This window comes from Zophobas morio, unplaced genomic scaffold, assembly GCF_036711695.1.
Source record: "Zophobas morio isolate AGI-343-1 ecotype UQ-CSIRO unplaced genomic scaffold, CSIRO_AGI_Zmor_V1 ptg000040l, whole genome shotgun sequence".
In the NCBI taxonomy this organism is placed as follows: Eukaryota; Metazoa; Arthropoda; class Insecta; order Coleoptera; family Tenebrionidae; genus Zophobas; species Zophobas morio.
The window spans coordinates 628008-642546 of NW_026972145.1; the positions used below are offsets into that span (position 1 = coordinate 628008).

Sequence of the window (14539 nt, forward strand, 5' to 3'; positions counted from 1 at the left end):
TTAAAGAATGGAGGAACTGAAAAATCGAAACTTTACGAAGTCAAGAAATAGGAAAAACAAAAATAGAATAATTGAGAAATCGGAATACTGAAAATTCATCGATGTCAAAAATTGAAAAATAGAAATACTGAAGAACTGGAAAATGACAAAATCGAGAAATTGAAAAATCAGAGGATTGAGAAATTGAGGAGTCGAAAACGGAAAAGAAAAGTTAAAAATTGAAAAATTGATGAATCGAGGAATCGAATAATCAAAATGTTGAAACATCTGAATTCAGTTTTTAATTTTTCGACTTCTCGATTTCTCGATATTTTGATTTTTGGATTTCTCGATGCCTCAGTTTTTGAATTTTTCGATTTTTCGATTATTCAATTTTTTACATTTCGGCTCTTTGATTTTCGGTGTTACGATTTTTGAATTATCCGATTTTTCAATTTTCCATTTTTTTTATTTTCGAGTTTCGATTTCTCGACTTTTTTTCAATTTTCGAATTGTAATTTTTTGATTTTTTGTTTGGAATACCTCCATTTTTCAATTTTACAATATTTTAATTTTTCAATGTTTAAATTTTAGATTTTTCGATTTTTCAGTTCTTCGGTATTTGCTAATCCATCAAATTTTGACGATTTTTGAATTTTCAGTTTACCGACTTCTCAATTAATCTATTTTTTTATTTTCCCATTTCTGGTCTCGATTTTTCAGTTCTTCAAAATTTTTAAATTTTTCAATGTTTTAAATTTTAGATTTTTCGATCTTTCGATTTTCCAGTTCTCCAATATTTTTTAATTTTTCAAATTTTGACGTTTCTGAGTTTTCATTTTTCCGATTTCTCAATTAATCTATTTCTTTATTTTCCGATTTCCTGACTTTCCAAAGTTGCGATGTTTCGGTTCTTCAGTTCTTCAATTTTTCGACATTTCAGGTTTTTGATTTTTCGATTTTTCGATTTCTCGACTTTTTATTTTTTGAATTTTCAATTTTTCGTTTTTATTACTTTGGATTTTTTAAATTTTCCTGTTTTTCTTCAATTTCTCAATTTTTCCACGTTTCAGTTTTTAAAGTTGAATTTTTTTCGATTTTTTGAGTTTTCCGTTCTTCTATATTGCAATTTTTCAATTTTCGGATTTTTTTTTAATTTTCAACTTTCCAATTCATTTTGTCATTTTTAGATTTTCCACTTTTTCGATCTTTCGAAATATACATAGGTCAAAATCGAAAAATCAAAAAGTTAAAAATGGAAAAATTGATAAATTGAAATTTAAAATACAGAAGAACTGAAAATTGGACAAATCGAACAATCTAGGATTTTAAAAATTGAAAAATTAAAATTTCTAAATGTTGAAAATTTGAGAAATCGAAATATGAAACAGTCGAAAAATTGAAAAATCTGAAGTTTAAAAAACGAAAAACTGAAATTCCAAAGAATAAAAAATCGAAAAATCAAAAAGTTGAAGAATCGAAATATTGAAAAATTCCAAAATTGGAAAAATATCCAAAAATTGAGAAATTAAAAAATTGAAAAATTAACAAAGAGAAATACTGAAGAACTGAAAAATCAAAAAATCGAGAAGTTGAAAAATCGTAAAATTTAAAACATTGCGCAATTAAAATATTGCAGAATTGACAATTTCGATTTTCCTTTTTTTCGGCTCTTCAATTTTTCGATTTTTCAGGTTTTTGATTTTTCAGTTTTTCGACTGTTTTATACTTCGATTTCCCAATTTTTCAACTCTACGATATTTTAACTTTTCAATTCTTAAAATTTTAGGTTTTTCGATTTCTTAATTTTCTGATCTCTATACTGTGTCACAGCGCTAATTTATATTATTGAAACCAAGGTCTTTGGTAAAAGTCAAAATTTATGCTGTTTGCAAAAATCATTCGTCACAAACAAGTAACAAAACTGTTAAAACATATTTTACGGTTAATCCGAGAGAATAATTATCTCTTACTCTTAACAACAATACAAAATTGCCATGTGTGAATTTGTTTAAAAAATATAGCTTTATTGTCACAATTGTTCAACAACACTACTCAAACAAGCTCCTGTGTAACCCTTGCTCTAAAATCTTCTTTTTCCTCAGTTCGCGCAAAATATCCCCCGTCGTGTCTTCATCATCTTCTGCCCTGAACAAATTAATGTACCGGCGATATTTCGCTTTTTCTATACTCTCCAGCTTGTCTTTAATCCGGGGATGCGTCCTGGCGCAGTAATTCAGATCCTCCGGTTCCAACTTGTACACTTCGACCATCTCCAGAGCCAGAACCGAGTACAAAATATTTTCAGCCCCGAACTCTTTCGGTTCGAGGATGTTTCCGAAGAAATCGCCGTCTTCGATATGTATCACCTCCTTCCCTCTAAGCGTTATTATCCCGCACGTCCCAAGAAGAATGAAGTAAATGCATCCCGTGTCCTCGGTGGAATTCAGGATCGTGTCTCCCGGCACGAAAATCTCTTGTTTCAACTGCGCAAGGATGCAGCCCACGTCGGACCTAGTCAGTCCCTTGAAGGCGTGCACTCGTTGGATCAGGTTCCGGCAGCTATAAAGAAGAACTTCCATTTTCAGGTGTTCGCTCAGAGTGCCCAGGACCTCTTGCTCGGAGAAAAACTTGTTGTTGTACTTGTAGTCGTAGTACTTGAAGATGCGCTTCTTCAGTTGTTGGGGAAAGGACTTGTGGACCATGTAGCTTTCGGATTGTACTCGTAGCGATTCGAACATCATTTCGGAGATGTTTAACATTCCGAAGAGCCTCAGGATTTTGGCCAAGCAGTAGATGTAGAAGCTTCTGTTTTACTTCAATGTGTCAATTTTTCAACGTTTCAATTTTTAAATTGAATTTTTTTCGATTTTTTGAGTTTGCAGTTCTTCTATATTTCAATTTTTCAATTTTCGGATTTTTTTTTTATTTTCAATTTTCCAATTTATTTTTTAATTTTTCGTTTTCCAACTTTTCGATGTTTCGAAATATGCACTTCTAGTCCAAAATCGAAAAATCGAAAAGGTAAAAATGGGAAAATTGATAAATCGAGAGATTGAACAATCAAAACATCGAAACATTTGAATCTCGATAAATTGAGATTTCAAAAAATTGAAAAATCGAAAATTTAAATTCGGGAAATTGGAAAATTATAATATAGAAGAACTGAATATTCAAGAAATCGAAAAATCAAAAATTTTAAAAATTGAAAAAATAAAATATCGAAAAGTTGAAAAATCGGGAAGTCGAAAAGTCAAAGAATCGAAATAATGAAAAATGCGAAAACTGAAAAAATATCAAAAAATTGGTCTAAAGAGTTTAGCCAGTACTTCCCTCGCTGTTGGAAACGTGACGACTGCATGCCTATTGTGTTTTTTTTCGCAGTAGATTTCATATATTTTTTTTTGAGTTACCCGGTATATGCAAATTCAAAAAATATGAATGGAATGATAAATTACAAGTACAGACTCATCATATTTTGTATATTCTAGATAGGATTTATTCGGCAAACTTTTGAGCTGACGTCAACAAGTTTTTGGAGGGGATAACCAACTATATTCTGACTAAAGATTTATGATGCTCTTTATAACCTTAAAATATCTGCAAGATTTCAAAGCATTCGGTTTTGTAGTTCTTGATTAACTCAATAAAATATATTCACGCATTCATTAATTTTTTGGAGTCACCCTGTATATAGAAATCCAAAAAATATGAATGGAGTGATAGATCACAAGTACGGACTCATCATATTTTGTACATTTTAGATATGATTTATTCCACAAACTTTTGAGCTGACGTCATCAAGTTTTTGGAGGGGATAAGCAAATATTTTTTGAGTAAAGATTTATGATGCTCTTTATAGCCTTAAAACATCTGCAAGATTTCAGAGCATTCGGTTTTGTAGTTCCTGATTAAATCAATAAAATATATTTACGCATTCATTAATTTTTTTGAGTCACCCTGTATATGCAAATCCAAAAAATATGAATGGAGTGATAGATCACAAGTACAGACTCATCATATTTTGTACATTTTAGATATGATTTATTCCACGAACTTTTAAGCTGACGTCATCAAGTTTTTGGAGGGGATAAGTAAATATTTTTTGACTAAAGATTTATGATGCTCTTTATAGCCTTAAAACATCTGCAACATTTCAAAGCATTCTGGTTAGCAGATTAAAAATTAAATTTCAAAATATTGTTTTATAATTTTGATTTTTTTTCCAAAAATCTGGACGTTTCGGGTGAAAAGTCGATTCAGAGTTGTAAACTACATGTGTAGGACTATGTTATTTTATACAATTGAAAACCCATTTACTATGTACAATTTTGAAGTGACGTCATCGCATTAGTGGTGGGGATGATTAGACAAATTTTGGTTAGCGTTTTACCATCTACATGATATTCTTAATATAAGTACAAAATTTCACAACAATCGGTCGAGTACTTTCGGAGATTATCTGTCTAATAAAAATCCGGGACAACAGACGGACAGACGGACAGACGGACGGACAGACGGACAGACGGACAGACGGACGGACAGACGGACAGACGGACAGACGGACAGACGGACAGACGGACAGACAGACGGAAATGGAAGACCTATTTCTTCGTCTTCTAGGGGTCATGAAAGATCGAGAAAACGTAAAAGTAGAGAGTCGACCGACGGACTCAATTACAATACTTCCTTTGCTTACGCTCGGGAAGTAAAATTGAGAAAATAAAAAATTGGAAAACTGAGAAATCGAAAAACGAAAAAAGCAAAGTCGAAAATCGAAAAATCAAAGAATTGATAAACCGAAAAATCGAAACTTTGTTATTTTTTTGAATTTTTGATGTTTGGAATTCTCCATTTTCCAATTTTGCGATATTTTTACTTTTCAGTGTTTTAAATTTTAGATTTTTAGATTTTTCAGTTCTTCAATATTTTTTAATTTGTCAAATTTTGGCGGTTCGGAATTTTCAGTTTTCCGATTTCTCAATTAATCTGTTGTTTTATTTTTCCATTTATCGACTTCCCATTTCGATTTTTCATTGCTCCAGTTCTTCAATTTTTCGGGTTTTTGATTTTGCAATTTTTCGATTTTTTAAGGTTTACGATTTTTCGACTTTGTTTTTTGACTTTTCGATTTCTCATTTTTTCAATTTTTGGTTATATGTATCGTTTAATTTTGTGATTTTTCAATTTTTCGATTCTTCATTTTTTCTTGTATTTTTCAATTTTTCGATTCTTCAATTTTGGGAGTTTTTAGTTTTTCGACTTTTCGATTTTTTGGGTTTTTCGATTTCTTCACTTTTTACTGTTTGGATTTTCAATTTTTCGACGTTTTATACTTCGATTTCTCAATTTTTCAACTTTTCGATATTTTGACCTTTCAATTTTTAAAATTTTAGATTTTTCGATTTCTTGATTTCTTGAGTGTTCTCTTCTTCTATTGTTTAGGTTTTCAATTTTTGGAATTTTTAAATTTTCGATTTTCGGATTTATTTTTCAATTTTTCGATTTCCCAATTTTTCGATGTTCCAAAATACTTATAAATAGGACAAAATCGAGAAATCGAAAAATCGAAATTTAAAAATTCGGAAAATTGGAAATTTAAACTATAGAAGAACTGAAAATTCGAGAAATCGAAAATTCTGGAATTTTAAAAATTGAAACATTGAGAATTGAAAATATAAAACAATCGAAAAATTAAAAAATCTGAAGTTTAAAAAGCGAAAAGTTGAAAATCCAAAAAATAAAAATTGAAAAATCCAGCAGTCGAGAAATCGAAAAGTCGAAGAATCGAAGTATTGAAAAATCCCAAAACTGGAAAAATATCCAAAAAACTGAGAAATTAAAAAAATCGAAAATTGAGAAATCGAAAAACCAAGAAAAGCAAAGTTGCAAAATCGAAAAATTAAAGAATGGAGGACCTGAAAAATCGAAACTTTACGAAGTCAAGAAATAGGAAAAACAAAAATAGAATAATTGAGAAATCGGAATACTGAAAATTCATCGATGTCAAAAATTGAAAAATAGAAATACTGAAGAACTGGAAAATGACAAAATCGAGAAATTGAAAAATCAGAGGATTGAGAAATTGAGGAGTCGAAAACGGAAAAGAAAAGTTAAAAATTGAAAAATTGATGAATCGAGGAATCGAATAATCAAAATGTTGAAACATCTGAATTCAGTTTTTAATTTTTCGACTTCTCGATTTCTCGATATTTTGATTTTTGGATTTCTCGATGCCTCAGTTTTTGAATTTTTCGATTTTTCGATTATTCAATTTTTTACATTTCGGCTCTTTGATTTTCGGTGTTACGATTTTTGAATTATCCGATTTTTCAATTTTCCATTTTTTTAAATTTTCGAGTTTCGATTTCTCGACTTTTTTTCAATTTTCGAATTGTAATTTTTTGATTTTTTGTTTGGAATACCTCCATTTTTCAATTTTACAATATTTTAATTTTTCAATGTTTAAATTTTAGATTTTCCGATTTTTCAGTTCTTCACTATTTGTTAATTCATCAAATTTTGACGTTTTTTGAATTTTCAGTTTCCCGATTTCTCAGTTAATCTATTATTTTATTTTCTCATTTCTCGACTTCCTATTTCGATTTTTCAGTGCTCCAGTTCTTCAATTTTTTAGGTTTTTGATTTTTCAATTTTTCGATTTTTTAAGGTTTGCGATTTTTCGACTTTGTTTTTTGACTTTTCGATTTCTCAATTTTTCAATTTTTGGATATATGTATCGTTTAATTTTGTGATTTTTCAATTTTTCGATTCTTCATTTTTTCTTGTATTTTTCAATTTTTCGATTCTTCAAATTTTGGGAGTTTTTAGTATTTCGACTTTTCGATTTTTTGGGTTTTTCGATTTCTTCATTTTTTACTTTTTGGATTTTCAATTTGTCGTTTTAATAATCGATTTTTCAATTTTTCAACTTTTCGATATTTTAACTTTTCAATTTTTAATATTTTATTAGGTTTTTCGATTTCTTGAGTTTTCCGTTCTTCTGTATTTCAATTTTTTAATTTTCACAATTTTTAATTTTTCGATTTTCCAATTTTTCGATGTTTCGAAATATAAATAAGCCAAAATCGAAAAATCGCCAAGTTAAAAATGGAAAAATTGGTAAATCGAGAGATTTAACAATCAAAACATCGAACCATCCGAATCTCGATAAATCTAGATCTCAGAAAATTGAAAAATCGAAAATTTAAAATTTAGAAAATTGAAAAAATAAAATATACAAGAACTGAAATTTCGAGGAATCGAAAAAACTAGAATTTTAAAAATTGAAAAGTTAAAATATCGAAAAGTCGAAAGATTGAAAAATTTGAAGTTTAAAAAACGAAAAACTGAAAATCCAACAAATAAAAAATCGTAAAATCCAGAAGTCGAAAAATCGAAATATTGAAAATTTGGAAAATTGAGAAATCGGAAAACTAAAAAAGCCAAGTCGAAAAATCAAAGAATTGAAGAACTGAAAAATGGAAAGTTTGTGAAGTTAAGTAATGGGAAAAATTGAAAAACAGAAGTACTGAAGAACTGAAAAATCAAAAAATCGAGTAATCGAAAAATCTGAACATTTAGAAAATTGGACAATTAACATATCGTAAAATTGACAGTTTTGATTTTTCTGTTCTCCAGTTCTTCAATTTTTCGATTTTTCAGGTTTTTGATTTTTTGACTTTCTGATAACAGTAATAAAACGGTTAAACCTTATTTTATGGTTAATCCGAGAGAATAAATTATCTCTTATTATTAACAATAATACAAAATTGCCATGTGTGAATTAGAAAAAAAAATATAGCTTTATTGTCACAATTGTTCAACAAAACTACTCAAACAAGCTCCTGTGTAACCCTTGCTCTAAAATCTTCTTTTTCCTCAGTTCGCGCAAAATATCCCCCGTCGTGTCTTCATCATCTTCTGCCCTGAACAAATTAATGTACCGGCGATATTTCGCTTTTTCTATACTCTCCAGCTTGTCTTTAATCCGGGGATGCGTCCTGGCGCAGTAATTCAGATCCTCCGGTTCCAACTTGTACACTTCCACCATCTCCAGAGCCAGGACCGAGTACAAAATATTTTCAGCCCCGAACTCTTTCGGTTCGAGGATGTTTCCGAAGAAATCGCCGTCTTCGATATGCATCACCTCCTTCCCTCTAAGCGTTATTATCCCGCACGTCCCAAGAAGAATGAAGTAAATGCATCCCGTGTCTTCGGTGGAATTCAGGATCGTGTCTCCCGGCACGAAAATCTCTTGTTTCAACTGCGCAAGGATGCAGCCCACGTCGGACCTAGTCAGTCCCTTGAAGGCGTGCACTCGTTGGATCAGGTTCCGGCAGCTATAAAGAAGAACTTCCATTTTCAGGTGTTCGCTCAGAGTGCCCAGGACCTCTTGCTCGGAGAAAAACTTGTTGTTGTACTTGTAGTCGTAGTACTTGAAGATGCGCTTCTTCAGTTGTTGGGGAAAGGACTTGTGGACCATGTAGCTTTCGGATTGTATTCTTAGCGATTCGAACTTCATTTCGGAGATGTTTAACACTCCGAAGAGCCTCAGGATTTTGGAAGCAGTAGATGTAGAAGCTTCTGTTTTACTTCAATGTGTCAATTTTTCAACGTTTCAATTTTTAAATTGAATTTTTTTCGATTTTTTGAGTTTGCAGTTCTTCTATATTTCAATTTTTCAATTTTCGGATTTTTTTTTTAATTTTCAATTTTCCAATTTATTTTTTAATTTTTCGTTTTCCAACTTTTCGATGTTTCGAAATATGCACTTCTAGTCCAAAATCGAAAAATCGAAAAGGTAAAAATGGGAAAATTGATAAATCGAGAGATTGAACAATCAAAACATCGAAACATTTGAATCTCGATAAATTGAGATTTCAAAAAATTGAAAAATCGAAAATTTAAATTCGGGAAATTGGAAAATTATAATATAGAAGAACTGAATATTCAAGAAATCGAAAAATCAAAAATTTTAAAAATTGAAAAATTAAAATATCGAAAAGTTGAAAAATCGGGAAGTCGAAAAGTCAAAGAATCGAAATAATGAAAAATGCCAAAACTGAAAAAATATCAAAAATTGAGAAAATAAAAAATTGGAAAACTGAGAAATCGAAAAACCAAAAAAGCAAAGTCGAAAATCGAAAAATCAAAGAATTGATAAACCGAAAAATCGAAACTTTGTTATTTTTTTGAATTTTTGATGTTTGGAATTCTCCATTTTTCAATTTTGCGATATTTTTACTTTTCAGTGTTTTAAATTTTAGATTTTTAGATTTTTCAGTTCTTCAATATTTTTTAATTGTTCAAATTTTGGCGGTTCGGAATTTTCAGTTTTCCGATTTCTCAATTAATCTGTTGTTTTATTTTTCCATTTATCGACTTCCCATTTCGATTTTTCATTGCTCCAGTTCTTCAATTTTTCGGGTTTTTGATTTTGCAATTTTTCGATTTTTTAAGGTTTACGATTTTTCGACTTTGTTTTTTGACTTTTCGATTTCTCATTTTTTCAATTTTTGGTTATATGTATCGTTTAATTTTGTGATTTTTCAATTTTTCGATTCTTCATTTTTTCTTGTATTTTTCAATTTTGGGAGTTTTTAGTTTTTCGACTTTTCGATTTTTTGGGTTTTTCGATTTCATCACTTTTTACTGTTTGGATTTTCAATTTTTCGACGTTTTATACTTCGATTTCTAAATTTTTCAACTTTTCGAGATTTTGACCTTTCAATTTTTAAAATTTTAGATTTTTCGATTTCTTGATTTCTTGAGTGTTCTCTTCTTCTATAGTTTAGGTTTTCAATTTTCGGAATTTTTAAATTTTCGATTTTCGGATTTATTTTTCAATTTTTCGATTTCCCAATTTTTCGATGTTCCAAAATACTTATAAATAGGACAAAATCGAGAAATCGAAAAGTTAAAAATGTAAAAATTGATAAATGGACAGATTGAACAATCAAAACTTTGAAACATTCGAATCTCGATAAATCGAGATCTCAAATAATTGAAAAATCGAAATTTAAAAATTCGGAAAATTGGAAATTTAAACTATAGAAGAACTGAAAATTCGAGAAATCGAAAATTCTGGAATTTTAAAAATTGAAACATTGAGAATTGAAAATATAAACAATCGAAAAATTAAAAAATCTGAAGTTTAAAAAGCGAAAAGTTGAAAATCCAAAAAATAAAAATTGAAAAATCCAGCAGTCGAGAAATCGAAAAGTCGAAGAATCGAAGTATTGAAAAATCCCAAAACTGGAAAAATATCCAAAAAACTGAGAAATTAAAAAATTCGAAAATTGAGAAATCGAAAACCAAAAAAGCAAATTTGCAAAATCGAAAAATTAAAGAATGGAGGAACTGAAAAATCGAAACTTTACGAAGTCAAGAAATAGGAAAAACAAAAATAGAATAATTGAGAAATCGGAAAATTCATCGATGTCAAAAATTGAAAAATAGAATTACTGAAGAACTGAAAAATGACAAAATCGAGAAATTGAAAAATCAGAGGATTGAGATATTGAGGAGTCGAAAACGGAAAAGAAAAGTTAAAAATTGAAAAATTGATGAATCGAGGAATCGAATAATCAAAATGTTGAAACATCTGAATTCAGTTTTTCATTTTTCGACTTCTCGATTTCTCGATATTTTGATTTTTCGATTTCTCGATGCCTCAGTTTTTGAATTTTTCGATGTTTCGATTTTTCAATGTTTTACATTTCGGCTCTTTGATTTTCGGTGTTACGATTTTTGAATTATCCGATTTTTCAATTTTCCAATTTTTTAAATTTTCGAGTTTCGATTTCTCTACTTTTTTTAGATTTTCGAATTGTAATTTTTTGATTTTTTGTTCGGAATTGTCCATTTTTCAATTTTACAATATTTTAATTTTTCAATGTTTAAATTTTAGATTTTTCGATTTTTCAGTTCTTCGGTATTTGCTAATTCATCAAATTTTGACAATTTTTGAATTTTCAGTTTCCCGACTTCTCAATTAATATATTTTTTTATTTTCCCATTTCTGGTCTCGATTTTTCAGTTCTTCAAAATTTTTAAATTTTTCAATGTTTTAAATTTTAGATTTTTCGATCTTTCGATTTTCCAGTTCTCCAATATTTTTTAATTTTTCAAATTTTGACGTTTCTGAGTTTTCATTTTTCCGATCTCTCAATTAATCTATTTCTTTATTTTCCGATTTCCTGACTTTCCAAAGTTGCGATGTTTCGGTTCTTCAGTTCTTCAATTTTTCGACATTTCAGGTTTTTGATTTTTCAATTTTTCGATTTCTCGACTTTTTTTCGTTTTTATTACTTTGGATTTTTTAAATTTTCCTGTTTTTCTTCAATTTCTCAATTTTTCCACGTTTCAGTTTTTAAAGTTGAATTTTTTTCGATTTTTTGAGTTTTCCGTTCTTCTATATTGCAATTTTTCAATTTTCGGATTTTTTTTTAATTTTCAACTTTCCAATTCATTTTGTCATTTTTCGATTTTCCAATTTTTCGATCTTTCGAAATATACATAGGTCAAAATCGAAAAATCAAAAAGTTAAAAATGGAAAAATTGATAAATTGAAATTTAAAAAACAGAAGAACTGAAAATTGGACAAATCGAACAATCTAGGATTTTAAAAATTGAAAAATTAAAATTTCTAAATGTTGAAAATTTGAGAAATCGAAATATGAAACAGTCGAAAAATTGAAAAATCTGAAGTTTAAAAAACGAAAAACTGAAATTCCAAAGAATAAAAAATCGAAAAATCAAAAAGTTGAAGAATCGAAATATTGAAAAATTCCAAAATTGGAAAAATATCCAAAAATTGAGAAATTAAAAAATTGAAAAATTAACAAAGAGAAATAATGAAGAACTGAAAAATCAAAAAATCGAGAAGTTGAAAAATCGAAAAATTTAAAACATTGCGCAATTAAAATATTGCAGAATTGACAATTTCGATTTTCCTTTTTTTCGGCTCTTCAATTTTTCGATTTTTCAGGTTTTTGATTTTTCAGTTTTTCGACTGTTTTATACTTCGATTTCCCAATTTTTCAACTCTACGATATTTTAACTTTTCAATTCTTAAAATTTTAGGTTTTTCGATTTCTTAATTTTCTGATCTCTATACTGTGTCACAGCGCTAATTTATATTATTGAAACCAAGGTCTTTGGTAAAAGTCAAAATTTATGCTGTTTGCAAAAATCATTCGTCACAAGCAAGTAACAAAACTGTTAAAACATATTTTACGGTTAATCCGAGAGAATAATTATCTCTTACTCTTAACAACAATACAAAATTGCCATGTGTGAATTTGTTTAAAAAATATAGCTTTATTGTCACAATTGTTCAACAATACTACTCAAACAAGCTCCTGTGTAACCCTTGCTCTAGAATCTTCTTTTTCCTCAGTTCGCGCAAAATATCCCCCGTCGTGTCTTCATCATCTTCTGCCCTGAACAAATTAATGTACCGGCGATATTTCGCTTTTTCTATACTCTCCAGCTTGTCTTTAATCCGGGGATGCGTCCTGGCGCAGTAATTCAGATCCTCCGGTTCCAACTTGTACACTTCCACCATCTCCAGAGCCAGGACCGAGTACAAAATATTTTCAGCCCCGAACTCTTTCGGTTCGAGGATGTTTCCGAAGAAATCGCCGTCTTCGATATGCGTCACCTCCTTCCCTCTAAGCGTTATTATCCCGCACGTCCCAAGAAGAATGAAGTAAATGCATCCCGTGTCCTCGGTGGAATTCAGGATCGTGTCTCCCGGCACGAAAATCTCTTGTTTCAACTGCGCAAGGATACAACCGACGTCGGACCTAGTCAGTCCCTTGAAGGCGTGCACTCGTTGGATCAGATTCCGGCAGCTATAAAGAAGAACTTCCATTTTCAGGTGTTCGCTCAGAGTGCCCAGGACTTCTTGCTCGGAGAAAAACTTGTTGTTGTACTTGTAGTCGTAGTACTTGAAGATGCGCTTCTTCAGTTGTTGGGGAAAGGACTTGTGGACCATGTAGCTTTCGGCTTGTATTCGTAGCGATTCGAACTTCATGTCGGAGATGTTTAACACTCCGAAGAGCCTCAGGATTTTGGCCAAGCAGTAGATGTAGAAGCTTCTGTTTTACTTCAATGTGTCAATTTTTCAACGTTTCAATTTTTAAATTGAATTTTTTTAAATTTTTTGAGTTTTCAGTTCTTCTATATTTCAATTTTTCAATTTTCGGATTTTTTTTTAATTTTCAATTTTCCAATTTATTTTTTAATTTTTCGCTTTTCCAACTTTTCGATGTTTCGAAATATGCACATCTAGTCCAAAATCGAAAAATCGAAAAGTTAAAAATGGAAAAATTGATAAATCATCGAAACATTTGAATCTCGATAAATTGAGATTTCAAAAAATTGAAAAATCGAAAATTTAAATTCGGGAAATTGGAAAAATGCCAAAACTGAAAAAATGTGCAAAAATTGAGAAATTAAAAAAATTGGAAAATTGAGAAATCGAAAAATCAAAGAATTGAGAAACCGAAAAATCGAAAGTTTGTTATTTTTTTTAATTTTTTGATGTTTGGAATTCTCCATTTTTCAATTTTGCGATATTTTAATTTCTCAGTGTTTTAAATTTTAGATTTTTAGATTTTTCAGTTCTTCAATATTTTTTAATTGTTCAAATTTTGACGGTTCTGAATTTTCAGTTTTCCGATTTCTCAATTAATCTGTTGTTTTATTTTTCCATTTCTCGACTTTCCATTTCGATTTTTCAGTGCTCCAGTTATTCAATTTTTCAGGTTTTTGATTTTTCATTTTTTCGATTTTTTAAGGTTTGCGATTTTTCGACTTTGTTTTTTTGACTTTTCGATTTCTCAATTTTTCAATTTTTGGATATATGTATCGTTCAATTTTGTGATTTTTCAATTTTTCGATTCTTCATTTTTTCTTGTATTTTTCAATTTTTCGATTCTTCAATTTTGGGAGTTTTTAGTTTTTCGACTGAAAATTTAGCAACATCAGAAATTGATAAATTGAAAAATAGAAATACTGAAGAACTGAAAAATCAAAAAATCCAGTAATTGAAAAATCTAAAAATTTAAAGCAATGAACAATTAAAATATCGCAAAGGTTTTTGATTTTTCAATTTTTCGATTTTTCAAGTTTGTAATATTTTGACTTTTCGATTTCTCAATTTTTCAGTTTTTTAACTGTCCAGTTTTTGGATATTTCGTTCAATTTTGGGATTTTTCAGTTTTTCGATTCTTTAATTTTTCTTCTATTCTTGAATTTTTCGATTCTTCAGTTTTCACTGTTTTATATTCCGATTTCTCAATTTTTCAACAATTCGATATTTTAACTTTTCAACTTTCAGAGTTTTAGGTTTTTCGATTTCTTGAGTTTTCCGTTTTTCTATATTTCAATTTTTCAATTTTCGGAATTTTAAATTTTCGATTTTCCAATTTATTTTTTAATTTTCGAATTTCAAATTTTTAGACGTTTCGAAATATAAATAGGCCAAACACCAAAAAATCAAAAAATGAAAATTCGAAAATCTACAATTTAAAAATCGAAAAACTGAAAA

The 14539-nt window shown here is 29.3% G+C and overlaps 4 protein-coding genes across 4 annotated transcripts in view; 1 reads left to right on the forward strand and 3 right to left on the reverse strand.

Annotated features, from left to right (window-relative positions):
* LOC135140472 (synaptotagmin-7) overlaps window positions 1–14539 on the forward strand; it is a 905289-nt gene that overhangs the window by 173767 nt on the left and 716983 nt on the right. The gene's annotated exons all lie outside the window — the stretch shown is intronic.
* LOC135140290 (potassium/sodium hyperpolarization-activated cyclic nucleotide-gated channel 3-like) lies at window positions 2031–2741 on the reverse strand. Its single transcript, XM_064070782.1, has one exon. The coding sequence runs from the start codon at window positions 2739–2741 to the stop codon at window positions 2031–2033; it is 711 nt and encodes a 236-aa protein (XP_063926852.1).
* On the reverse strand, window positions 7811–8503 carry LOC135140291 (potassium/sodium hyperpolarization-activated cyclic nucleotide-gated channel 3-like). The gene has a single exon (XM_064070784.1). It carries the CDS (start codon window positions 8501–8503, stop codon window positions 7811–7813), a length of 693 nt encoding a protein of 230 aa, XP_063926854.1.
* Window positions 12329–13021, reverse strand: LOC135140292 (potassium/sodium hyperpolarization-activated cyclic nucleotide-gated channel 3-like). The gene has a single exon (XM_064070785.1). The coding sequence runs from the start codon at window positions 13019–13021 to the stop codon at window positions 12329–12331; it is 693 nt and encodes a 230-aa protein (XP_063926855.1).

Coding starts and splice junctions, on each gene's coding strand:
- LOC135140290 (XM_064070782.1), bottom strand. CDS start 2,741: ATGTTAAACATCTCCGAAATGATGTTCGAATCGCTACGAGTACAATCC.
- LOC135140291 (XM_064070784.1), bottom strand. CDS start 8,503: ATGAAGTTCGAATCGCTAAGAATACAATCCGAAAGCTACATGGTCCAC.
- LOC135140292 (XM_064070785.1), bottom strand. CDS start 13,021: ATGAAGTTCGAATCGCTACGAATACAAGCCGAAAGCTACATGGTCCAC.